The 25274-nt window shown below is 38.3% G+C and overlaps 4 protein-coding genes across 12 annotated transcripts in view; all 4 read left to right on the plus strand.

Annotated features, from left to right (window-relative positions):
- Positions 1–3134, plus strand: part of LOC135336354 (uncharacterized) — a 7056-nt gene extending 3922 nt beyond the window's left edge. The window contains exons 8-12 of one of the 2 annotated variants that reach the window (XM_064532126.1): positions 45–83; positions 247–355; positions 1021–1114; positions 1765–1950; positions 2935–3134. In XM_064532126.1, the coding sequence (XP_064388196.1) occupies positions 45–83; positions 247–355; positions 1021–1114; positions 1765–1950; positions 2935–3030 (524 nt within the window). In that variant the 3' untranslated portion in view covers positions 3031–3134. Of the gene's footprint in view, positions 84–242; positions 356–1020; positions 1115–1764; positions 1951–2934 lie in introns of both variants that reach the window. The other variant, XM_064532120.1, reaches the window with a different exon arrangement.
- Positions 3135–3335: 201 nt separating this feature from the next.
- On the plus strand, positions 3336–20418 carry LOC135336331 (uncharacterized). 4 transcript variants are annotated; one of them, XM_064532109.1, is made up of 12 exons: positions 15202–15225; positions 15837–15960; positions 17070–18059; positions 18138–18430; positions 18497–18663; positions 18736–18866; positions 18929–19048; positions 19140–19361; positions 19415–19525; positions 19591–19716; positions 19787–19910; positions 20069–20418. In XM_064532109.1, exons 7-12 carry the CDS (start codon positions 18939–18941, stop codon positions 20282–20284), a joined length of 909 nt encoding a protein of 302 aa, XP_064388179.1. In that variant the 5' UTR covers positions 15202–15225; positions 15837–15960; positions 17070–18059; positions 18138–18430; positions 18497–18663; positions 18736–18866; positions 18929–18938; the 3' UTR covers positions 20285–20418. The 4 variants fall into 4 exon arrangements, 2 of the variants coding, with proteins under 2 accessions (XP_064388165.1, XP_064388179.1); XM_064532095.1 differs by lacking the exons at positions 15202–15225; positions 15837–15960; positions 17070–18059; ... (1 more) ...; positions 18497–18663; positions 18736–18866 and adding exons at positions 3336–3415; positions 3493–3788; positions 4446–4547; positions 4598–4732; XR_010394836.1 differs by lacking the exons at positions 18138–18430; positions 18497–18663; positions 18736–18866; ... (4 more) ...; positions 19787–19910; positions 20069–20418 and adding exons at positions 13460–13620; positions 13691–13983; positions 14055–14212; ... (2 more) ...; positions 14643–14864; positions 14921–15031 and having other exon boundaries at positions 15106–15225; positions 17070–17428.
- Positions 7534–11630, plus strand: LOC135335910 (uncharacterized). Of its 4 annotated transcripts, none has more exons than XM_064531617.1 (11): positions 7534–8796; positions 8853–8905; positions 8972–9262; positions 9319–9476; positions 9542–9685; positions 9753–9863; positions 9913–10134; positions 10190–10300; positions 10358–10477; positions 10537–10657; positions 11256–11630. In XM_064531617.1, the coding sequence occupies exons 2-11, from the start codon at positions 8861–8863 to the stop codon at positions 11469–11471; spliced, it is 1539 nt and encodes a 512-aa protein (XP_064387687.1). In that variant the 5' UTR covers positions 7534–8796; positions 8853–8860; the 3' UTR covers positions 11472–11630. The 4 variants fall into 4 exon arrangements, with proteins under 4 accessions (XP_064387687.1, XP_064387694.1, XP_064387678.1 ...); XM_064531624.1 differs by having other exon boundaries at positions 8856–8905; XM_064531608.1 differs by having other exon boundaries at positions 7534–8905.
- Positions 20419–20779: 361 nt separating the features above from the next.
- LOC135335941 (uncharacterized) lies at positions 20780–24649 on the plus strand. Of its 2 annotated transcripts, none has more exons than XM_064531666.1 (10): positions 20780–20939; positions 21010–21302; positions 21357–21514; positions 21573–21707; positions 22002–22112; positions 22172–22393; positions 23230–23340; positions 23393–23512; positions 23598–23727; positions 24240–24649. In XM_064531666.1, the coding sequence occupies exons 1-10, from the start codon at positions 20900–20902 to the stop codon at positions 24453–24455; spliced, it is 1536 nt and encodes a 511-aa protein (XP_064387736.1). In that variant the 5' UTR covers positions 20780–20899; the 3' UTR covers positions 24456–24649. The 2 variants fall into 2 exon arrangements, with proteins under 2 accessions (XP_064387736.1, XP_064387744.1); XM_064531674.1 differs by having other exon boundaries at positions 23598–23731; positions 24240–24426.
- Positions 24650–25274: the final 625 nt, after the last annotated feature.

A 25274-nucleotide genomic window follows, 5' to 3' on the forward strand; every position in this document is an offset into this window, starting at 1 on the left:
TGGTGTACAAGATTGTTCACTATTACATGGAAAACCCGATACAGGGAAGCACCATTCTCAAGTATCCCATGAAAAATGTGAACGTGAGTAAAATTACGTGATTGCATGGATGAGTTGATAACAAGGGCGAAAACATTTTGAGAGCATTAACTTGTTTGTATGTTTACGGTCTCTTTCATTAACCCACTTCGAAATTCTCTGTGACTATCAGCTGGCTTTACTTCTCCCTCCCTTCCCTCTAGCCAGTAGCCCCAATGTGTGGTATGGCCATGACATCATCTAGTTCTCCACACCTCGAGTTTCCTACTGGAGGCCTCGTGACGAACGTACGACCTCACAAAACAAACCCTCAAAGGTGACCATCCTATAATCAGCTTACATGGCATTGTGTTGAATTTATATACCCAACAAGATAACTTTAATAATGAAAGCACCGCGGGTGCTGAAGCCTCGGTGGTGCCAAAGCTACATAACATAAAGCTAATAGATTAATTTTGCTGCATGCAGAATCCAGAATCACAGGGAAACTCAAAGAGTGGGTAATGATCGACGATGATTGTTGTTAAAAATGATTGATGCCAAACGTTCAAGTCTAAAATTAATGGCTGCAAGTCAGTATACGTAGAGCCTTGCAGCTCTCTTCTCACTCTTGCAGCTACCAATAGCTAGCGTTCTAGTGCAGAGCTAACTACTAAGTAGAGTAGCAACATTCTGTGAACAAGTTTTGCTACGGACTCTTCTGAAAAAGCTGCATTGACATTCCAAGTAAGCAAAACTAGGCATAACTCGAGAATGAAGCATTATTTTGCAAATCCACAAATCGTCCAAGAAAACCTCTTACTTGCACTTCATTGATCCTTGAGCAGCTGTAGTGGTCTACACACACACACACACGCATGCACACACACAAACACTACCGTATACCTCGTTTGCGCATGCGCACCGAGGTATAAATGTACAGGTGACATTTGATTATTATCATTCTATATAGAACAAAAAATCTTGCCTCATCTATTGTAGGAGTATTGGTGAGTACAATGGCAAAGCTGGGAGCTTCTTGACTAGCTGTCTCCGAATACTATCCAGAAATGAAGTGGACTACCTCAACACACTGGTGAGAATAATTATAGTGCACTTGAATTATAAGCATGCATGAAGCATGTGTTGTACTCGACTATAATTATACCGTATAGCGGGTATATTTCGAGCTTATAAATGTTTGTAGTTTTTGCTGATCAAGATAACCACGAACATTTATACCCACAAATTTAATATTGCATGCATGCCTGCTGCAGGAAGGCTGCTATTCCAAGAAACCTTTCTAACGGTCATTGCATGAAGTTTATACCCTCGAAATATACCCGCTTATATACGTACGGTATAAGAGCAGCTTGATTCATAATCTTTGTATACGTACGTGCAAGAGTAGTTTTGCTATACGTGTATGGTGGTAATAATACGTAGACACTGTTTAGGAAGTTTCTACGTCATTTAGAAGCCCAAAGGGCTGGTTGTAGTATCCCGAACATAATTATATAGTGAGGGTTCTAAGTTTCTAAACAGTGTCTCAGCATTTTGAATCAGTATCTAGCCAATCAAAAAGGGAGTATGAACACTACCTCCAGTCGATCAATCAGATCGCAGGATTTATAGCTGCCATGATCTAATAATGTGTATAATTATACATGTAGCATATTATTTTCATGCTGCATGCACTGTTTTAGTTATTGATCATGACTTGGTATTGTCTCTCAATTAATGCAGACACTCCATAACGACCCTTACCCCAAGTGGAGTGATGGACCACTCAAACTGCTCGACTCAAAGCGTACTTTATCCGATTCATTCAAATTTGATGCACAAAGTAACAAATTTCAAGTCGATTTCAAATCTGATAATAAACAATCGAGCTCTAAACAGAAGTGCAAGCTTCAGTGTCAGTCAGAAAAGGTACGCTGTCTAAGCAGATAGCATGTATAGACTACAGTAGTGCATGTGTCGGCTTGCGTACACAAATGGTTTGCTGCTTCGTCGACGTCTTTGAAAGGCTATAAACCAAAACCCTTATTTTCTAACTTAGCAAAACTTCAAAGGATAATCGCATTCATGAAACTATCCAATCTACCACATAATCCAATGTCAACATAATTATTGATAAGTTGATAGCACTTGTTGTAAGACTTATAAGTACATAAAAACAATCTTCCACGGGCGGACAAGCTACGTGCTCCCAACTCAAAACTGCCTCTTATAATGGACAAACAGGAAACCACACCTTACATTAAAGAGATTGATATTATTTCTTTATATCTTGTAATTAGTTTCTTAGCTTCTATGAATCCGTATAAGCAGCGCTGGCGGAAGCAGTTTGGCAGACCTGGCAACTGCTGGACCAATATCTTGAATATTATGAATTATGCAGCAGTGAGCAATTTCAAGAATTGTTCTTTTTATAGTAGTGGTTTTGGATTCTGCCCGTACTGTAGCGGATGCGTAAGTTACACGCTCTCTCTCTTTTATGCGCTCTTGATATCATCTCTAGACAACTAGTCTATACAGCCTTGATAAAAGTCCTTTATTCAGACGTTCCACTGTATTTGTTGCATGCATGATTTGTTTTTAAGTGTGCATGATGTGCCGTCAGGAGTGCATGAACTGTATTACTAGAATGTTTTGCGAGAATCAAACATAATAATAAGCAAACTTTGCGATGGTTGATCAATTTGCAACAATAAAATCGCAAAACCTAAAATTTAATTATTTAAACGATCCTTGCCAGAACGCAATAGTTGATCGCGAAGGTCCAAGTTTTCTGCTGTATATTTGGCTCATTCGCAAAGGTTTTTCACCAGCAAAATATTCTAGTAATACGGCTTGTATAATAATTATGTTGTACTCTCTATAAAATGTAACAATTCTGTTGACTTTTTGCAGGATTTCTCTGTTTGGCAAGATTTGCTCGCTTTTTCATCTACTAACGCTTCAACCAATGATGGCCAAAAAAGTGCAGTATCACATGACTTAATTTAATCATTCTTACAATTCATTCAGTTATTTGTTTGTTACGTTTTCCATCCCCTTTTTTCATATGTGCATGGCATTCTCCCACTTCAGTCTAATACTCTAAACGATATATCAAATTCTGCATTGTAATAACAAACATGCAGTATAATATGGATGTGTTGACATTCTCTGTTATGATTCAATACTCTTGATTTATAGTTATAGGTATAGTGTTTTGACAAGCTCCTGCTATTTGTAGGTATAGGCTTAGATCAGCATGCTTTCAGCACATGCAGTCTTTCATGATCAGGGTGTGTCATTGTTTCTGTTGAAGTCAGCACAAATGGCGTGTAAACAAAACAAATGGCAAGTCCTCACAGTGTAACAAAAGCTGACAGCATTGATCATGAAGGTATAACAACATAGCCGGCCTGCATGTGACTACTATAGTTCATAGCAGTATAGATCTATACAGTACATTATTCACAGGGGGGGCACATATGATTTCAAGGCCTACGCTGAAGGATCTGATGAAAGAACTTGTCTCTGTTGTTAAGTGGCAGCAGCTTATGCTCAATATGGGAATGAAAAACTATGAAAGCGAGAAGATAAAGGTGAATATCCCAAACGATGTTGATGAACAAAAGCTTGAGGCCTTTAGCAAGTGGTTGAAGATGAAACCTGATGCTTGCTGGAAGAATGTCATTGATGCTTTGTATGAAATGGATGATCATATCACTCTGGCTAGTATTCTTGCTAGGAAGTACGACTGGAAAGACCCAAGAGTGTATTATATTAATTAATTAATACCAAGGGTGTATAAAAGAAGAGAGGGCATGCAACTCCAAATGAACACGTGGGCGGATGAATGTGAAATTTATATTTTTAGCACTTCATGCAAATGCGCACATTCCTCTGCCCACTTTTGAACTCTGCTAGCTACGTGTACTGATAGTGGAGTTACATGCCCTCTCTTCTTTTATATGCCCTTGTTAATACTGCATATACCATCATATATAAAGTAGAAGAGAGGGATTGGCAACAGAAGTGGTTCACGTGATGTTTCTATACATTGAAGTCAGCTACGTTAGTGAATGCTATCCGTGTTTTGCTCTAAAACTCCGGGAAACTTATTGTAATCATTTATAATTTGGAAGAGAAGAAAATAATCTTGTTTGTTGTGATAAAAATTAATTATATATAGCTAGAAGAATGCACAGTATAAGCCTCGATCAAAACCGCGGGGAAACACAGGTCGGAACTCGAGGTTGCTTCTGTTGCCAATCCCTCTCTTCTACTATAATTATCTATATAAATTATGATGTTGGAAAAATTATGTAATCATAATGTTCATGTGCATTAAAACTGTATTACGTGTGTTTGGTATATTTTTTGGGCTGTATGCATGCAAGTGCCTCTTATGGAGCTCTCATCTCTGCCAGGAAAATTGGTGATATACCTTGTCGAAGATTTCTTCCTAAACTTGATCATGGACTAGAATACTACACATTTGAAGATGAATCAGTACGACCAATGAATGAAAGGTATAATTATAGGTATTAGCTGGTGACAAAGTGTATATCTGTATCCCCAGATCAGCAGCAGCAAGGACATCTTTCTTCTCAGATCTCTTACAGACTCGTCCACACCCCTACAGTCTGACCGATTTCTTTAGGAGCATTGAAAAGAGTAACAATAAGGGAGACTTCAAAGTTGGACTTGAAGCAAGGTTCTATATAACCCTAATGTATATATAGTCCTTTAAATGTATTTTTATAGGTTTGGATCATTGTACTGGAAGCTGAACCCGGAGACAATACTTTCCCATACTCAACCAAGCTGGATTGGATCAGATCTAAATTGCTCCAAAAAACAGCTTTCAACCCTCAGTAAGTTAGTATAATTATAGGTATTTCTTATTCCTACTTCATACAGAGTAGAAGAAACTGATGTTGGGCAATTGTTCACTGGGAGAGAGCAACTTGGGAAAGAGGTCACTAGAGTAACCTTGAACTTTGTAGTGGAGGGTCAAGATGAAGGGAGATACTCAGCTGTCATTGCTACGTATGGTGACGGTGATGTCTTTTACCTGGACGCTGTGTACAGAAAAACGGCCATTGACAAGAGAGCAAGATTAAATATTGCTCTACCGGGATGGTAAGCATCACATAATATATCACTGCTGTTTTCATTCTCTTTTAGGAAGTATGACTTAATTGAGGATCTCTGATTGTACTGAATGTATTTTGTTGGCTGAGCACGAGAACAGTAAACCATATAAGAATGCCCAAACCATTGCTAGATCTTTACGCAGACTGTGAGTTGCCTAGAAATACGTTGATCTAGCCTCGATCCCAGGCCGAGTTTTCGCTTTTATAACGGTTAGGCGAACAACTGGGCCTGGTACTAGTTGTCTGCGCATGCGTCAGTCGTTCATCAGATTCTGACGAATGGATATTCTCGTTCACTTTCGTGACATTTATATTCGTGTACTATCGTGTACTAGAAGTCAGTTCCCGTTTTATCATTATTGGAATCGATTGGAATCGATTGGAATGGCTCTTAGCTGAAGCTTCTCTCTTCTCTGAAGCTTATTCTGAAGACTGAACAACAAGGGAAGAGGTATAAAGCTTTGTCAAGCTTGTTAAGGTCAGATATTTTTGTGTGGGCCCTATGGCCGGCTATGCTATCAAGTCTTGTTCATGTTTGGCAAGAATGTAGGTAGACTATAGTTTCATCATTAATATGGTGGATCAAGTGAAGAGTGTGAGCTAGAGAACTTGGTGCTGCCATCATCAGCTCGTCGACAATGACACTATAACTGAGAAATTTCTACACGTATTTAAAATGTCTACTTCTCTGTACAGGAGCAATGGCTAATATCCAGCTGTCCCAACAGTGCTCCTCTTGGCTATACTAACGGACAAGACTGGACAGTTTGAGGTAAGGGTTTAACCGTCTTTGGTTTCTTTTAATATTGTCCTATACTCACAGACACAGGACTGGAGTATGACCTGCTCATTCGAGCGTTGCTGGGTAGCTCAGAGACATCAAGAGAATCTACGTTTTCTCAAGCAATGAGTTACGAGTTGGGGCCTAGAATCAGAGAAGTCCAGCAGCCTGCTAAATCTTTTTGAAACGTAATTTGAAGGCATTCAATCATCCTGAAGTTGCCCTGGGTCACTGTAATTGTGCTGCAGCACAACTGGCAACTCCCCAGGCCTTTGTGAAGCAGCTCCCTATGTGCATCTTTTGTGTACTCACTCTGTGCATTTTCTGTGTACAAATTTCGATTATTGATTTATTAAATATTTTTGCCCACCACAAATATACAATGAAAATTTGACGCATGCGCAGACAACTAGTACCAGGCCCAGTTGTTCGCCTAACCGTTATAAAAGCGAAAACTCGGCCTGGGATCGAGGCTAATGTTGATCATGCATGCATCTGAAAAATTGCTACAGTTCCAATAGAAAACTTTGTGTCATTCTCCGTGGATCGTCACCAAATAATGAAAGCTCTTGGAAAGTCAAGTACATTCGACAGCGTGCGCAAAGGCAGTACAAATGGAAACCAGAGAAAAAGTGTGTCTAAAAAGTTCTGTGAAATTGTGTTCTTGATCTGTTATGCTGTATATAATACCACTTTCACTTTCAATGTGTATTTCAATGTGTATATATACATATACAGGTGGATCTTGGCCTGTTATGATATTGATATCCTTGATTATGAAACAATTCGTGCTGTTGTCGACACTGCCCCACTGAATGAAGGAGTGGACATATTGGAGTTTGACTACTCAAGAAAAGAAATCGAGGTATGTCGAGAATGTGCTTGCATGTGTATACAAACGATATTGGCACTATATTATATGCTTGTATTGATGTGTGATATAGGCACGAGATTACTAATTATGGCCGTACCATAATTATAATGTAACTAAATAATAATATCCCGAAAGCTTTGGGGCCAGAAGATATTCCCAAGAAATGTTGACGACACCCACCCCTCACGAGACAAGTACTACTACATGGAAGGGATTGAGGGAGTGCGACTGCCTGGGGGGGAACTCAAGGAGCCGTACAATTGGACCACTGAGAAACTGTTGGAAAATTTCGAGGAGTTTCTGGGAGATGCTTTCAAGATTGCTCACATCCTCGATGGTTCACCTTACTAATCATTTTTTAGTTTGTCGATCACCTATAGTTAATTATCTGTATAATTATATATAGTCAGTACAATACGTGTGTCTCATTCATCTTATCATCATATCAATTCAAATCATAGAGTGTCAGTAGAGCTTTCATTATGATGCTAAAAATGCATATCGTAAGATGTTATCATGCACTGTTAAATTTACAATGACATAAGATTTCATATAGCAGGTATGCATTTATGGAGGTGTGCATATCAGAGAGGTTTTTGGATCATAGTTGGGCAGGATCTATAGGTAACCTATACTGTAGCTGAATCTCCACTTGTAACATTAGCCATGCATGGGCCTAGCTATAGTTGTCGACCTAGCATTATTCTAGAGACAAATTGGCCTAGAAACAAGGTTATATGATACAGTCAATAATACAGTCAATAATACTGAATGTGATATAATAATTATGCAGGAGAGTGTATACAGTGCACATGCATGCATGCATAGAAAATATAAAACGTATTTTTTAGCCATTGCATAATATATGATACCAGGAGTGCACCTGATGATACACATTATATTAAATTTTTCATGTATTATATTTCGTATACGAAAATTAAAACTACGAAATTATTCTACCGCATTAGTTACTATCCTGAGCTGTATATACAAAATTAATTATTGAAATAATTATTTAAATGCCTATTGGGTATAGTTCATACGAAAATGTACACCAACAAAAATTATCCGCTATAATTATGGTATAGGTAAATGATAGAATAATTATATAAGCTGCAACATAATTTTTATTTACCTCCAAAATTGTTCATCGTGCATGGGAAGAATGATATCCAAACTATAACCATACCGACGCGTGGTGACAATGTCTCGGACCTTATAGCCAAAAACCGTTCAGTGGTCTTTCCTCACTCGAACTGATTACCCACTGTATAACACTGTTTATGATGGTGTATTGTACCTTATTCATTCACCTATAATTATACACATGCAGCACATTTCCATTCCTGTCGTATACATGCAACTATATATACCGTATAGCGGGTAATTTTCGTGGGGTAAAAAATTCGTTATTTTCGTGGGCAAGCAGACCTTCACGAAATTTGTACGTAGACGTGGCCTTACCGGAACGTATCAATGCAGTGCAGGCAATGAGACTGAACGAAATTTTACTCACGAAAATCACCGTTTTCGAGTTAAAATAAGAAAATTACCCGCTATACGGTATATTATTGTAATCATAATTATACTCACAAACGTGTGGTAATCTATTCTCTAGAAGCACGCCATGTACGTTAATCAATCTAGCTGTGATGTATTATATAAGGTCCCCCATATATACATGCGTAATAGTGCAGTTAACTCTATAGAGTTGGTTGATTTGAAATACTCCATTGAAACAAAGGAAATTACTCACTTTCACAGCTGCTACCATGATAGCTAGGTATGCATGCATTATAATGATTATTATATATATATAATTATACAGTTGTTGCATTTGAATTGACTGCAGGGGCAACTCAAGTTATACTTATAACTGTTGTGTTGAGCAGACAGCTCATGAGCCCCACCCACACTTCCTTGTTGATGTCAAGTCAGCACTACCACAGTTGTAAAACACTGATGAGGTAATAATTAGCACTAGCTATAATATTATTGTGATACCATACTATAATATATAAAGTAGACACAATGGCTAGCCCCGGAGTAACAAGAGCTGACAGCATGATTGTACAGGTTAGTACATTATTTAAATAGCTTCTACGCGATGTAGATCTACGTATACATAATTAATATCTACAGAGGGCACATATGAAGTCTCGGCCCCTTCTGAAGGACCTGGTGAAGGATCTTGACACCCTTATCGCCTGGCAACTGCTCATGATTAAGTTGGGAGTGGAAAAGTTTGAAAACGATAAGATAGAGAAGAATTTTCCAAATGATATTGATCGACGAAAACAGGAGGCCTTTGACAAGTGGTTGAGGATGAAACCTGATGCTTGCTGGAAGGATGTTATTGATGCTCTGTATGAAATGGAGGAGATCACTCTGGCTAGTGGTCTTGCTAGGAAATACGCCTGGGAAGATCCAAGGGTACGTATTTAAATATGCTACCACTTCATTGCTCATTAAGCTATGCATACATGCAGGTATACGTAAGCAGCAACTACTTAAGTACCTCTAAGGCTGCTCGTGTCACTGCCAGAAAAATTGGTGATATACCTTGTCGAAAATTTCTTCCTAAACTTTATCATGGACAAGATTACTACACATTAGAAGATGCTTTAGTGCGACCAATTGATAGAAGGTATTACTCACTCCATATAGTGACTGAATATATGTATACCGACACACACAAACACACACATGCAGATCAGCAGAAGTCAGGACAACTTTTTTTTCAGATCTTTTGCTCCCTCGACATCCACGCCCCAACTTTAACAGTCTGGCCAATTTCTTTAGGAGCATTGAAGAAAATAACAGTAAAAGCGACTTCTTGGTTGGGCTGGAAGCAAGGTAACATTTTAAAGTGCCGTGCATGGTGATGATTATCTAGTATAAGGTAAGACGTACATCATTGCAGGTTTGGACGTATGTATTTGAAACTGTATCCAGAAAATGTACTTCCTGCTAACTCAACTAGCAAAGAGTGGACGAAATCCAAGTCACTTCGAAAAGCAGCATTCAACACCCAGTAAGAATTGTTATAAGTGTATTTCTATACCTACCTTACATGTACTCAGAGTGGAAGAAGCCGATGTTGGGCAACTGTTTGTTGGGAGGGAGCAGCTCGGGAAAAAGATCACTGAAATATCTGTGAAATTCAAAGTGGAGGGTCAACATGAAGGGAGATACTCGGCAGTCATTGCTACGTATGAAGATGGTGACATGTTTAGCCTGGATGCAGTGTACAGAGAACCAGCCGTTGATAAGAGAGCAAGATTAAGCATTGCTCTACCAGGATAGTAAGTTTAATTATAATTAATGTCGCAGTCCTCTTCATTTACCTTATAATTATAGCAAGTATGACTTGAGGATATCTGATTGTATTGAATGCATCTTGCTAGCTGAACATGAGAAAAGTATACCTTATCAGATGGCCGAATCTATTACTAGGTCTTTGTGCAGACTGTGAGTTTCCTTTTAACATGTTGATAATGTTGATAACCATTGTAAACATTTATACAGTCCCGCTAGAAAGCTTCGTATTATTCTCCACGGATCATCTCGAAACAAGGAGAGCATTTGGAAAGTCAACTACATTCGACAACGTACTCAAAAGCAGTACAAATGGAAACCAGAGAAAAAGTAAGTCTAAAGTACACAATTTGTCTATAGTTTGTCTAAAATTATCTACTTCATAATAGGTGGATTTTGGCCCAGTACGATGTTGATGTCTTTGACTATAAAACGAATCGCACTGTGGAAGTGCACCCACTGAATGAAGGAGTGGACATTACCGAGGACTACTCTAGAAGTGAAGTCGAGGTTTGTTGTGAATGTCTGTTTTTGTACGTCTAGTAATGTGAATATGCATGTGCTTGAACGTAGCAATTGATAGTATATAAAGCATAATTACATTTCTAAGAAACGGTGCTGCATGATACCATTGTGCAGGTGAATGAATAAGCTACGACATATCCTTTATATTTCTAGTAACATTATTATTAATAGAATAGCCAAAAATGTTAAGTGGTTAATCGGCTAGAGTAATTCAGAAAAAACCAACGATTTTAGGCTAAGGTCTGGGACTTTGTCATGCACACGTGTCGTCTATATAGATACGTATATTGGCTATAATAATGAAGGGTTGCACGAAAGATCAATTGTATAGCTATATAGTCGTATACAATTATTAGCTGTCTGACCATGCACATGCAAGGTGAAGCCCATTGTATAATTATGGCAGTTATACTGGTCAGACTATAAATTATAGGTATATAGCTAAATACCATTATTGCAAATACACGTTCAAATTAAAGAGCGGATCTTTTATATAACAATAATAATTGATCATGCACAGTATAGTAACATTATTCCTTACTGTATAATGGCATTACTGTTACAATAATAATTATCCCCGCAGCTTTGGGGTCAAAAGATATATCCAAGTAATGTTAGTGACACTCACCCCTCACGAGACAAGTACTACTACATGGAAGGGATTGAGGGAGTGCGACTGCCTGGGGGGGAACTCAGGGAGCCGTACAATTGGACCACTAAGGAACTGTTGAGAGATTTCGAGGAGTTTCTGGGAGATGCATTCAAGATTGCTCACATCCTTGATGGATCACCTTACTGAATCATTTTTTGGTTTGTTGATCAACTAATTAATTATCTGTAGTCAGTACGGATGTCTCATTCATCTTATCATCGTCTCAATTCAAATCATACTATAGAGGTCAGTACGTAGAGCTTTCATTATGTTTCTTAAAATGCCACATCGTTATTATTATACAGCTGTTCTGCAATAAATTATGATCCTGAGTGATATACTGCATGATGTGTATTATATAGGTGTACGGTGAAAATCCAGCTAGAAAGTATAATTATAGTGCTGATGCATGTGTATTATATAATAAATATAAACTACACATTATTTTTTATGGTGGAAATGCAAGAAGAAGGTCACTCAAGAGGCCACACCCACTCAAGAGGGTAAGAAATTGTATTGAAGAGCATAATACGAAAATTAAAACCACAAAAATCAGTGTAGATTCAACGTTACTATCCTGAGCTGTACGCATTATAGCCTCGAATCCAGGCCGATTAGTATTTTAATCGGCCTGGTCTCGAGGCTATACGAATTATAAAAATGAGTAGTTTATACGAAAATTTGCACCCACGAAAATTACTATAATTATTATAGGTGATGATTCAGAATAATTTATAAACTGCAACATAATTTTATTTCCCTTCAAGTGGAAATCAAGAAGTGGTTGTAAAAAAAATGTATGTACACCTGCACAGACTGTATAGCTATATAACATCAATTATCTCTGGAAGTATAATGTGTTACTGGACAACTTTTTTAAACCGACATTGGCAATTATTAAGCTTTGTGTACTTTTTGGACCATAAAATTATCTGCTAGATTCTTGTGCCAGGATACTACTAAAAATACTTCGAGCACTGCAGAGGATGTGTAGATACGTAAGCATCGTTAAAATCTTTCATAAGAATGTTAAGGCCAAAGTATCTACCGACGTTGGTGACGAAGTCTCAGTTTCTCAGACCTTATAGCCGAAAACCGTTCAGTGGTCTTTCCTCACTCGAACTGATTACCCACTGCAACACTGTTCTATAATTATCTTATGTTGGCATATTTGGATATGTTGTAGCTTATTCATTCACCTATACACAAGCAGCACATTTGCTTTCAGTCATTACCGTAGTGACAGGGCCTAGGAAAACAACCCTTATGGAGCAAACTAATTAGTTGTATTTTATTGCATAATTAAATAAAGCAGTGCTTAAGCTTCAAATTGATTACAATATCACTCACTTTGCACCTTCCTACCCCAAAATATTTTCGGGTGAAAGGGGGACAGTATTGACCTACCGTTTTGAGAAACTAATGTTCCAAGTTCTATCCGCATACAAGAACAGCATGAAAAAATTCAATGGCTGCCTTGTAACGGCTATACAAAAAAAATTTTCTGACAAAAAATATTTTTAAAGTTAGAGGAGATATTGAAGTTACTTCTTATGAAATGAAAGAAAACAAAAATCCTAAAATAGCTCTAAATATTTTACTTTGTAGTGTATTAAACATTATTAGTTTGCTCCATAAGGGTTGTTTTCCTAGGCCCTGTCACATATTACTAGAATATTTTGCTGGTGAAAAACTTTTGCGAATGAGCCAAATCAGCAGAAAATTTAACCCTTTGCGATCTAACTATTGCGTTCTGGCAAGGATCGTGTAAATTTTGCGGATTTTATTGTTACGAATTGATCGACCATCGCAAAGTTCGCAAATGTTTGATGCTCGCAATAATACGGTATTTTATCGTTCTAAGTACATATTATACTCACTCTATAGGCTGCAAGTGAGTACGTTATTGATTAACGGATTAGAGTTATGCTCTCGTCTGATTTCTTGTTCCCACGCTTATTTGTGTTTTCCCGGCCAAACCTAGCAATTTTTCACATTGCATTCTAGTCGAATAGATTATAGGTATGCATGCAGTATATAATGTACTGCATGCATAATCATTATACAGTGTTGCATTTACTGCAGGGTAACTCAGCTATTGTGTTGAGCTAACAGCTCATGAGCCCCACCCACACTTCCTTGTTGATGTCAAGTCAGCACAGTTGTAAACACTGATGAGGTAATAGTTAGCACTGGCTATTTAGCAATTAATTATATACCATTTGTAATACCATAGAGTAATTTCATTCTAGACACATGGCTAGCCCTCAAGTAACAAAAGCTGCCAGCACTGATGGTAGGTCTACAGGTTGGTAAATTTTTAATCTATAGATCTACGTATAATTATCTGCTTTTAATATTCAAAGATGGAGCACATATGAAGTCTCGGCCCCTTCTGAAGGATCTGGTGAAGGATCTTAACTCTATTGTCAATTGGCAACTGCTCATGATCAATTTGGGAGTGAAAAAGTTTGAAAACGATAAAATAGAAAGTAACTTCCGGTGCGATATTGATCGACAAAAACAAGAGGCCTTTGACAAGTGGTTGAGGATGAAACCTGATGCTTGCTGGAAGGATGTCACTGATGCTCTGTATGAAATGGAGGAGATCACTCTAGCTAGTAGTCTTGCTAGGAAATATGACTGGGAAGATCCAAGGGTACGTTATTCAATTGTTTATTAATATGCTACCGCTTCAATTGCTATACTTTTGTTGTTGCATACATACAGGTATACGTAAGCAGCAACTACTTAAGTACCTCTAAGGCTGCTCACGTTACTGCCAGGAAAATTGGTGATATACCTTGTCGAAGATTTCTTCCTAAACTTGATCTTGGACTAGATTACTACACTTTAGAAGATGCTTTAGTGCGACCAATTAATAGAAGGTATTACTCACTCCATATAGTGACTGAATATAATGTATGCCGACACACACATGCACACACATGCAGATCAGCAGCAGTCAGGACAACTTATTTTTCAGATCTTTTACTCCGTCGACATCCACGCCCCAACTGTTACAGTCTGGCCGATTTCTTTAGGAGCATTGAAGGAGATAACAGTAAAAGCGACTTCAGAGTTGGGCTGGAAGCAAGGTAACATATTAAAGTGCCATGGTGATGATTTTCTATAGATAAGAAACATTTTACATCATTGAAGGTTTGGACATTTGTACTTGAAACTGAATCCAGAAAATGTACTTCCTGCTAACTCAACTAGCCAGGAGTGGATAAAATCCAAGTCATTTCAAAAAGCAGCATTCAACACCCAGTAAGATGCTATTGGTAGTGTATTTCTCACCTTACATGTACTCAGAGTGGAAGAAGCCGATGTTGGGCAACTGTTTGTTGGGAGGGAGCAGCTCGGGAAAGAGGTCACTAAAATATCTGTGAAATTCAAAGTGGAGGGTCAACATGAAGGGAGATACTCGGCAGTCATTGCTACGTATGAAGATGGTGACATGTTTTACCTGGATGCAGTGTACAGAGAACCAGCCATTGAGAATAGAGCAAGGTTAAGCATTGCTCTACCAGGATAGTAAGTTTAATTATAATTGATGTCGCAGTCCTCTTAATTTCCCTTAAATATAATAGCAAGTATGACTTGAGGATATCTGATTGTACTGAATGCATCTTGCTAGCCGAGCATGAGAACAGTATACCCTATCAGATGGCTGAAACTATTACTAGTTCTTTGTGCAGACTGTGAGTTGCCTTCTAACACGTTGATAATGTTGATAATGTTGATAATCACCTATTTTAAACATTTATACATGCAGTCCCGCTAGAAAGCTTCGTATTATTCTCCACGGATCATCTCGAAACAAGCGGAGTATTTGGAAAGTCAACTACATTTGACAGCGTATTCAAAGGCAGTACAAATGGAAACCAGAGAAAAAGTAAGTCTAAAGTACACAATTTGTGCTATAATTATGTTATAGTTGTGACACACATGCACGAGTGCCACATGGGATATATTGGCTCAGTAGTGACATAGGCCCGAGGGCCGCAGGCCTCGAGGGCAAAGGCACTACTGAGCCAATATATCCAATGTGCGCACGAGTGAGCTGTGTAACAACTGATTTGTTGCATTCCTTGTGCATTCCTTTCCGTGTACATCACTCCTTTTATAGGATAACTAGTTTCAACTACTTGTGGTGGCTGTGGAATGCACCAGACGCATAAAAACATTTTCTGCCTACCACTGAATCTGTTTAACAGTGTTATACTATAAAAGGGACCGTTTCAGGTTACTGGGTGGAGGGTGGGCTTTAGGTAACTTCAGCCACCATACTATGCCAGTATCTAGATAGTGGCACAGTTCAAGGCTTGACCTATTCCAGTATCTAGATAGTGGTACAGTCAAGGTATCTAGATAGTGGTACAGTTCAAGGCTTGACCTGTGCCATATGGCAGATATTGGCACAGTGTTTCCTTTGATCTGCCCACTCAAAATGCAACAAGCACTGATAAGTTTTGTCCATGCCAAAATATATCCACCTCATAATAGGTGGATTTTGGCACAGTACGATGTTGATGTCTTTGACTATAAAACGAATCGCACTGTGGAAGTGTACCCACTGAATGAAGGAGTGGACATTACCGAAGCGGACTACTCTAGAAGTGAAGTCGAGGTTTGTTGCGTGAATATTCTGTTTTTGTACGTCCAATTTATATTAATGTGTATATGTGTTTGAACGTAGTTGTTATGTGTAAAGCATAATAATTACATTACTAAGAAATTGTGCTGATATCAGTGTGCAGGTGAATGAATAAGCTACAACATAATTATATCAGTCTGAGAAGAAAATAGCTGTATGACAAACCTACACAGTTCTGTCTCTATCTAGCTAGCTATATAGCTCTGCATGTGTATGATTTTTAGGATATTTTCTCTGATGAATCCAGTATTATAGGAAATTTTACGGCATGCGCAAGCAGGTCTTCTTTTCTATGAAGGCCGGTGAAGGAGGCTACTATAAGTGCTGCTAACGCTTACGATATTCACTATTAATTTTAGTAGCAATTAATGCAGGGATGCAACAAATAGGGTAAAGTAATATAAACATTTTAAACACACGCATACGTTATAATAGCTACAACATAATATCAAGGGCGTATAAAAGAAGAGAGGGCATGCATGCATGCATGGAACAGCAAATGATCAAATGTGGGCGGATAAATGTGCATGACTGCATGTGCATGAAATACTAAAAAATAGAAATTTCTATTTTTAGCACTTTATGCAAATGCACATATTCATTCGCCCACGTTTGAACTCTGCTATAGCTACTTGTACTGATAGTGGAGTTGCATGCCCTCTCTTCTTTTATACGCCCTTGATATTATAGTATACAATGAACATAAATTATACACTATAGTACAGTCAAATTCGTTGTGGCTAACAAGATTATTCTATTCTGTGGTTGCACGTGGAAAAAAGAAAAATTTGTAAATTCAAGAATGTTCGACATTTGTATAGGGCACCATGCAGGGAGAAACAATCAAACGCGTTATCAGCCACACATGTACAGAGCACTTAACCACTTTGACACTTCCGCAACACTGTGCATGATAAAGACGCTCCCCATGCATCCCCTCATAATTATGCTCCTGCATGGTATACTGTCTATTGGAGTTGCATACTCTTTTTTGATGCTATAATTACACAGTAACATGCATGCACTATTCATTACCATAATTATTATCATACAATGGAATTACTGTTACAATATCCCGGCAGCTTTGGGGTCAAAAGATATATCCAAGAAATGTTAGTGACACCCACCCCTCACGAGATAAGTACAGCTACTACATGGAAGGGGTTGAGGGAGTGCGACTGCCTGGGGGGGAACTCAGGGAGCCATACAATTGGACCACTGAGGAACTGTTGAAAGATTTCGAGGAGTTTCTGGGAGATGCATTCAAGATTGCTCACATCCTCGATGGGTCACCTTACTAAACTAAAATGCTTTCTTTCTTAGTTTGTTGAATATTGAATTCTATATAGTTATATAGCTGTTGTAAGTTAGACCACAAATCATATATTCTCGGTTCAAAGTATATACAGTCAGTAAAATAATTATCTCTTTTGTAATGATATCCTGTCAGAGTTTTCAAAGCCGGTGCATGGTGGTTATTTAATTTTCAATCCTCATTCTCACAAATTTGCCTCTTTTATTGCCACTGTAATAGCTCAAACTGTTCTTAGACTTATAGATTTGCGTTCTTTATATATATGCTATACCTCACAGGCCTAGCAGATCCATCGAAACTACAACTGACACGTTAGATAATATATAGTGGGAATAGACTCAGATGCCCTTGGTGCCGAACTCAATGTACAATAATGGCTTTGAGAAATCTGGATTGGGCGATAAACTGGAAGGTGAAGAATTGATGTTGCACCTGAAAGAGTCAAATTTTAAGCTTACGAAAAAAGTGAACTATTATCGCAAAGAAAGTAAAGTATTTCTTATAATCTCTATTAGCAGGTCATAATTATACACTCCTGCTATTATGTTATAAATTTTTACACGGGAAGCCACATAGTTGCAAGACGCCCACTCAAAGCAAGCTGAGCTCGATCAGTCCCCACCCACACTTCCTTGCAGCTTAAAAGGCATTGTGCAGTCAGCACAAACATTGTAAACAAACTTGACTAGTAGAAGAGTCTATAATCGAATGGCTAGCTATCAGGGCGTAACAAGAGCTGTTAGCAGTGGTCATGAAGGTTGGTACATCTTGTATATCTTCATTACATCAGTTTTTGTGTAGTCTGTGGGTTATTTACTGTGGCTAAAATATTCAGAGAAGCCACATACGAAGTCAAGGCCTACGCTGAAGGATCTGATGAAGGAACTTGACCCAATTAATAAGTGGCAACTGCTCATGATTAATTTGGGAGTGAAGAAGTCTGAAAATGATAAAATTGAAATTAATTTCCGGTGTGATATTGATCGGCAAAAACAGGAGGCTTTTGACAAATGGTTGAGGATGAAACCTTATGCTTGCTGGAAGAATGTCATTGATGCTCTGTATGAAATGGAGGAGATCACTCTAGCTAGTAGTCTTGCTAGGAAGTACGCCTGGGAAGATCCAAGGGTACGTATTATATGCATGTACAATTAATAATTATACTGCCATGCATGCATAACATTTTACACGCAGGTATCTGTAAGCCGCAACTTCTTGAGTGCCACTATTGATGCTTGTATCACTGCCAGGAAAATTGGTGATATACCGTGTAGAAGATTTCTTCCTAAACTTCGTCCTGGGCTAGAATACTACACTCTGAGAGATGAATCGATACACTGGCAACCAAAAATTGACGAAAGGTATTACTATTGTGATATTGAAGGTATTGCACTGCATCATTCTGTTACCCTTGCACATGCCTGCACACACAGATCAGCAGCAGCAAGGGCAGCTCATTTCTCACGTATCATACTGACTCCACATCCCCACAATCTGGCCAGTTTCTTTAAGAGCATCGAAAATAGTACAGTAAGGGTGACTTCAAAGTTGGACTTGAAGCAAGGTGAAATTGCAAACGTTTATTTGTGAGTGCTGCTGATCTAAAAAAAGAACTTGACTTTTCAGGTTTGGACATATGTACTTGAAAATGAACCCAGAACAAAGTGTACTTCACGCAAACGCAGCTAGATCTAGACAGGAATGGATAAAATCCAAAATGCTTTCAAAAATGACTTTCAACACTGAGTAAGATGCAAAATTTAATAGCTATAATATACATGCATTTTGACTGTTTATCCAATTCTCCGTGCTTAAAATTATTGCTTACTTTTCTCAGAGTGGAAGACGCTGATGTTGGGCAATTGTTCACTGGGATGGAGCAACTTGGGAAAGAGGTCACCAGAATTACCTTGAAGTTCAAAGTGGAGGGTCAAGATGAAGGAATCTACTCAGCTGTCATTTCAACGTATGAAGATGGTGATATGTTCTGCTTGGATGCTGTGTACAGAGACACAGACACGAAGAATAAAGCAAGATTAAATTTTGCTTTACCAGGACTGTAAGTCAACAATAATTATTAATTTTACGCTTGTTTTCACTCTGTCTCTTTAGAAAGTATGATTTGAGGATGTCAGAATGTTCCGACTGCATCTTGTTGGCTGAACACCAAAACAGTAATCCATATCAGATGGCCCGAACCATTACTGATACTTTATGCAGACTGTGAGTTGCCCTGTTATTATTTAGTTTGAATTATTCTGATTTGCTACTATATATAATTTCCACAGTCCTTGTAGAAGACTTCGCGTCATTCTCCATGGATTATCTCTAAACAAGGAATTTCAAAGCTCTTGGAAAGTCAAGTACATTCGACAGCGTGTTCAAAAGCAGTACAAATGGAAACCAGAGAAAAAGTATAATAGTCTAAAGTTCACAGTTTGTGTTTTATTGTGTGCAATATACACTGTACACGTCAATATACAGGTGGATTCTGGCCCGGTATGATGTTGATGTCCTTGACTATGACACAAAGCAAGCTGTTGTTGACTCTGCCCCACTGAATAAAAGAGTAGACATTGAGTTTGACTACTCAAGAAAGGAAGTCGAAGTATGTTGTGAATGCCTGCTTGCCTATATATATATATATACCAGCTATATATATAGTTGTAATGTATATTACAATTTAGAGATACTGATGCGTAGTGTACACATGCAGTAAACATAACAACAATTTGCACTATGCCATAATTTATGTATTCCCGGCAGCTTTGGGGCCAGAACATATTCCCAAAAAATGTTAGTGACACTCACCCCTCACGAGACAAGTATTTCTACATGGAAGGGATTGAGGGAGTGCAGCTACCTGGGGGGGAACTCAGGGAGCCGTACAATTGGACCACTGAGGAACTGTTGAGAGATTTTGAGGAATTTCTTGGAGATGCATTCAAGATTGCTCACATCCTTGATGGGTCACCTTACTAAACTAAAAGCATATCGTAGTTTTTACCATCATTTAAGCTGTGGTATCATGCAACTAGTCAAAGATTTACTTCACTGCCACTGCATGCATGTACTTCGTTCATAATGTTCTGAGCACGTTTAGATTGAGTAATATCTTCTACTTTTGATGCATGCTATATAATTATATACGGAGGGATTGGGTGACTGATTTGTTGGGATGAGTGTAGTTAGTGTGTCAATGGGTATAAGCTAAAATTTTAATTGCTGAGTTACCTCGATGCAATGACTATAGCTCGAAGAGAAAAAAATAGAGAAAGAGAAAACGCTAAGCATGCATGCAGGGACCAGATTATTACAGAAGAATGGTCGCTCCGACATAAGCCGAAAAAGAATTAATGCAGTCACATAAATAGGAGAAGGAGCGACTACTTTCAGCAAAAAAAAAAACATTTGTATGCCCTCTATCAGAGATAGCTAGACCTAGTCAGGTGGACTAAGATAGACTATAATATCTTTAATAGTCTTGTGAGCTATAATTATACTCTGAGTTTCGAGGGCGGTCTGGAATAAAGACCGCCTTCCCACTCTGTTTGTTTTTGTGGTTAGTTCCACAGCTACAGTACAGAAGAGTGAAGTATGGCAAACCTTCAGGGAGCTGTCATCAATGATCATGAAGGTTGGTTAATAGCAATTGTATTTCACTTATTTATATACTTGTACAGTAACTGAGCTGATTTTATTCACAGGGAAGTCAGATATGAAATCGAGGCCTACACTGAAGGATCTGTTGAAGGAACTTGACTCCGTTGTCACCTGGCAACTGCTCATGATCAATTTGGGAGGGAAAAAGTCTGAAAACGATAAAATAGAAATTAATTTCCGGTGCGATATTGATCGACAAAAACAGGAGGCCTTTGATAAGTGGTTGAGGAGGAAACCTGATGCTTGCTGGAAGGATGTCATTGATGCTTTGTACGAAATGAAAGAGGTCACTCTGGCTAGTCGTCTTTCTAGGAAGTATGACTGGAAAGATCCAAGGGTACGTATAAAGCTATATCCTTGGTATATTATACACTTCAGTTACATACTGCAGGTATACGTAAGCTGCAACTTCCTAAGTGCCTCTTATAATGCTCGCATCACTGCCAGGAAAATTGGTGATATACCCTATCGAAGATTTCTTCCTCCACTTGATCATGGACTAGAATACTACACAGTTGAAGACGAATCAGTACAACCAATGAATGAAAGGTAAAGCACCATAATAACAAAGTATAATCTTAACCTGCACACACACACACACACACAGATCAGTAGCAGAAAGGACATCTCGATTCTCACGTATCTTACTGAATTATCCACGCCCTTACAGTCTGTCCGATTTATTTAGCCGTATTGAAGAAAGTAACAGTAAAGGAGACTTCAAAGTTGGACTTGAAACAAGGTACCGTGTAATTTAAATATTATAGCGGGAATTGTTCACTAATTGGCTCGAAACCCCTCAGAAGAAACGTTTGTTCTTTTTTAATTTTCGCACTAATTCACTGCTCTGCCCTCGAAAACCTCGAAAATTTCTCGCTATACAGTATAGATAGACTGTAAATATTTTAAGCATTAATAATTATTATGAGATGATGCTCATATATAATTATGACACTGTAATAGGACTTGTTGACAAGATCCACATTTTAAAATTACAGTACGATTCAAGGTAAACATTAATGATACTCCTTAACAGGTTTGGACGTTTGTACTGGAAACTGAAGCCAGAGATGATACTTCCTGCTAACTCAACTAGTGAGGACTGGATAAGTTCTAAATTGCTCCGAAAATCAGCTTTTAGCACCGAGTAATATGCAAAATTAAATATCACTTCGACTGTTTGTTATTCTTATATACTTTAACCAGAGTAGAAGAAGCCGATGTTGGGCAACTGTTCATTGGGAGAGAGCAGCTCGGGAAAGAGGTCACTAAAATATCTTTGACGTTCAAAGTGGAGGGTCAAGGTGAAGGGAGATATTCGGCTGTCATCGCTACGTATGAAGATGGTGACATGTTCTATCTGGACGCTGTGTACAGAAAACCAGCCACTGAGAAGAGAGCAAGATTAAATGTTGCTCTACCAGGACGGTAAGTAATCACATATCACAGTAGATATAGCAGTGATTCTAATTTTAATTAACAAGGACGTACGGTTTATTATTGGACCGTGCAATATTGATGTGAAGAAGACCCTTGAGTCACAGCACTGTCTCTATACATAATTATAAGTGTCACTTAATCTAACCAGCACTTACATTATAAGCTATGTAGAGCACTGAACTGCTGTTGACATAAACCAGAGGACTCTGTTCTACAATAATTGCAGTGCATGAGCGTTGAAGCCGGCTAAGGTACATGTAGGTACATGCAGCTATATGTAAACTATATAGAGGCATGCTGAAACTTTTAATAACTGAGTTTTAGTGGTGCATGAGTTTTAGTGGTGCATGAGACATGTACTGTGGACTAGAAATCACAGCAAAGTCAGCAAAGAAGCCCGGAGTCATAGATTTATTTTTATGGCTCGTAATAGTTATGTTCTGGGAGCAATAAACTATAAATTTAGCGTTCTATATAGACCTAGGGGCCCTTCCATTGTTGCCGCTATAATTATATGGTATCTAGGTCCGATATATCAGAAACATGCAAGACAAATTAACAAACCCAACGACTACAGTAGACCTAGCTGAGGCTCCATCCGAACACGTAACATTTCCGGATTAACAGATATCTTTAAGCGATTATAAAGACACTCTGCACGTACGTATACATTAGCGTTAAAAGCAATTACTGTGGCCAGAAGGTAAAAGCTGCGCTAGCTAGAATTACTGTCCTTGTGATGCATGCCCAATCGACATTGTGAAACACGTGTTGTAGCTTCCACATTATTTCACTCCCGCACGCCACACTATTTTTTATCTTAGGAAGTATGACTTGAGGATATCTGACTGTACTGAGTGCATCTTGCTGGCGGAGCACCAAAACAGTATACCCTATCAGATGGCCCGAACCATCACTGATGCTTTATGCAGACTGTGAGTTTTCTATATGCATGTTGATCACCTGATAACCCTTAAACATTTCCAGTCCTAATAAAAAACTTAACGTCATTCTTCGGGGCTCATCACCTAACAATGAGAGCTCTTGGAAAGTTGAGATCATTCGACAGCGTGTGCAGAGGCAGTACAAATGGAAACCGGAGAAAAAGTATGTCCAGAGTTCGTTATAAATGTGTACATTGTTACATAATATATTGTGCTTTCTATGCGTCATGCAATGTATATACATGCAGGTGGATTTTAGCCCGGTATGATGTTGATGTCTTAGACTATTATGACACAAAGCAAGCTGTTGTCGACAGTGCCCCACTGAATGAAGGAGTGGATATATTGGAGTTTGACTACTCAAGGAAAGAAGTTGAGGTACGTATGTTGTGCCTTAATTACTAAACCAGCAAAATAATGTTACAGTATAATGCTCTATCTATGTGCATCTTGTTTATATAGCCTTCATGCACACAACAAGTTATTAGCTTTAACAATGGAAGACTTCGATGTTAAAGCTTCGTTGTCGTATAAGCTTGAACTTGCACGTTGGCCTCTAGCTTCTACATGCGCCTTTTCCTCAAGGTAAATATTTGCAGCTGAAGTGACCCTGTACCAGGAACGAAAAAATGTCATTGCTCATGCTACTTGCTATACTTAGCCTGTTTCTCCATGCTTCTACTATAAAAATATTTAGCTGAGGGTTAGCACTTTAGCTGCTCTAGTATAATTATTATAGCACTTCATGCATGTATAACAGATATCTGTACAATTGGTTATTGATCGTATTAATGTATATATGCTGTATAGGCATAACAGTAACGTTATTGATGAATATATAGCCAGGAGCACATGCAGTACTATAACTCTAACTTTAACTTTCCCTTCAGCTTTGGGCTCAGAAGATATTCCCAAAAAACATTAGCAGCACCCACCCCTCACGAGACAAGTACTACTACATGGAAGGGATTGAGGGAGTGCGACTGCCTGGGGGGGAACTCAGGGAGCCGTACAATTGGACCACTCAAGAACTGTTGAGAGATTTCGAGGAGTTTCTGGGAGATGCATTCAAGATTGCTCACATCCTCGATGGATCACCTTACTAAACTAAAATGCTTTCTGTCATTTTAATACTTAATTAATTGTACGTCAGATGTAGCTATAGGCCACAAAGCATAATTACACTGAAGTGGTGGACTGTCAATAAAAAATGATTACCGTATATTTTGCGGGTGACCAGCCTTTTATTAGGTGAAAATTAACCTGTGAATAAACCAAATCAACAGACAATTTGACCATTTGCGTTCTGTATTATAACTAGTGCATCTTGGCAAGGAGTATTCAGTTTAGATTTGTTTTGCGATTTTTGCTCCGAGTGATCAACCTCGCAATTTTTAGGTTTAATAAAACATTTATAATTATTATGCATTATCTGATCAACCATACATACAGCCAATTAATGGCATTCGCTCTCATTTAACTGTACTAAAATTGTATTATGCAACTGTACTTCAAGCACTGACACAGTAAGTGTACATTAAGTTGTTAGTTGAATTAACTAATACTTGTGATTCATCATTCAGAAGTGCAGCTTGCAATCGAAGCTATAATTATATAGGTACCGTACGTCCTAATTATAGCACCAGCCTCGGTTTGGACGCCCTCTTTTGTAACGCCTATAATTATACCACCACCATATAAATCTAGAAAAAAATTAATAATCATCTTTTACAGGTTCTATAATTAGAACGATTACGATAGCTTTTTTCTAAGCTTAAACCAATTTATAGCTTGAACAGCTTTGTAATTATACTTATAGCTATAAATTATTATATCCAATGCGTGCGCATGCTGGTTCATTCGAATGATATAAATAAAATGCTCTCGGTTGAGTGCTATAATTATAAAATTATTATGCTCGTGCA

This window comes from Halichondria panicea, chromosome 1 (assembly GCF_963675165.1).
Source record: "Halichondria panicea chromosome 1, odHalPani1.1, whole genome shotgun sequence".
NCBI lineage: Eukaryota > Metazoa > Porifera > Demospongiae > Suberitida > Halichondriidae > Halichondria > Halichondria panicea.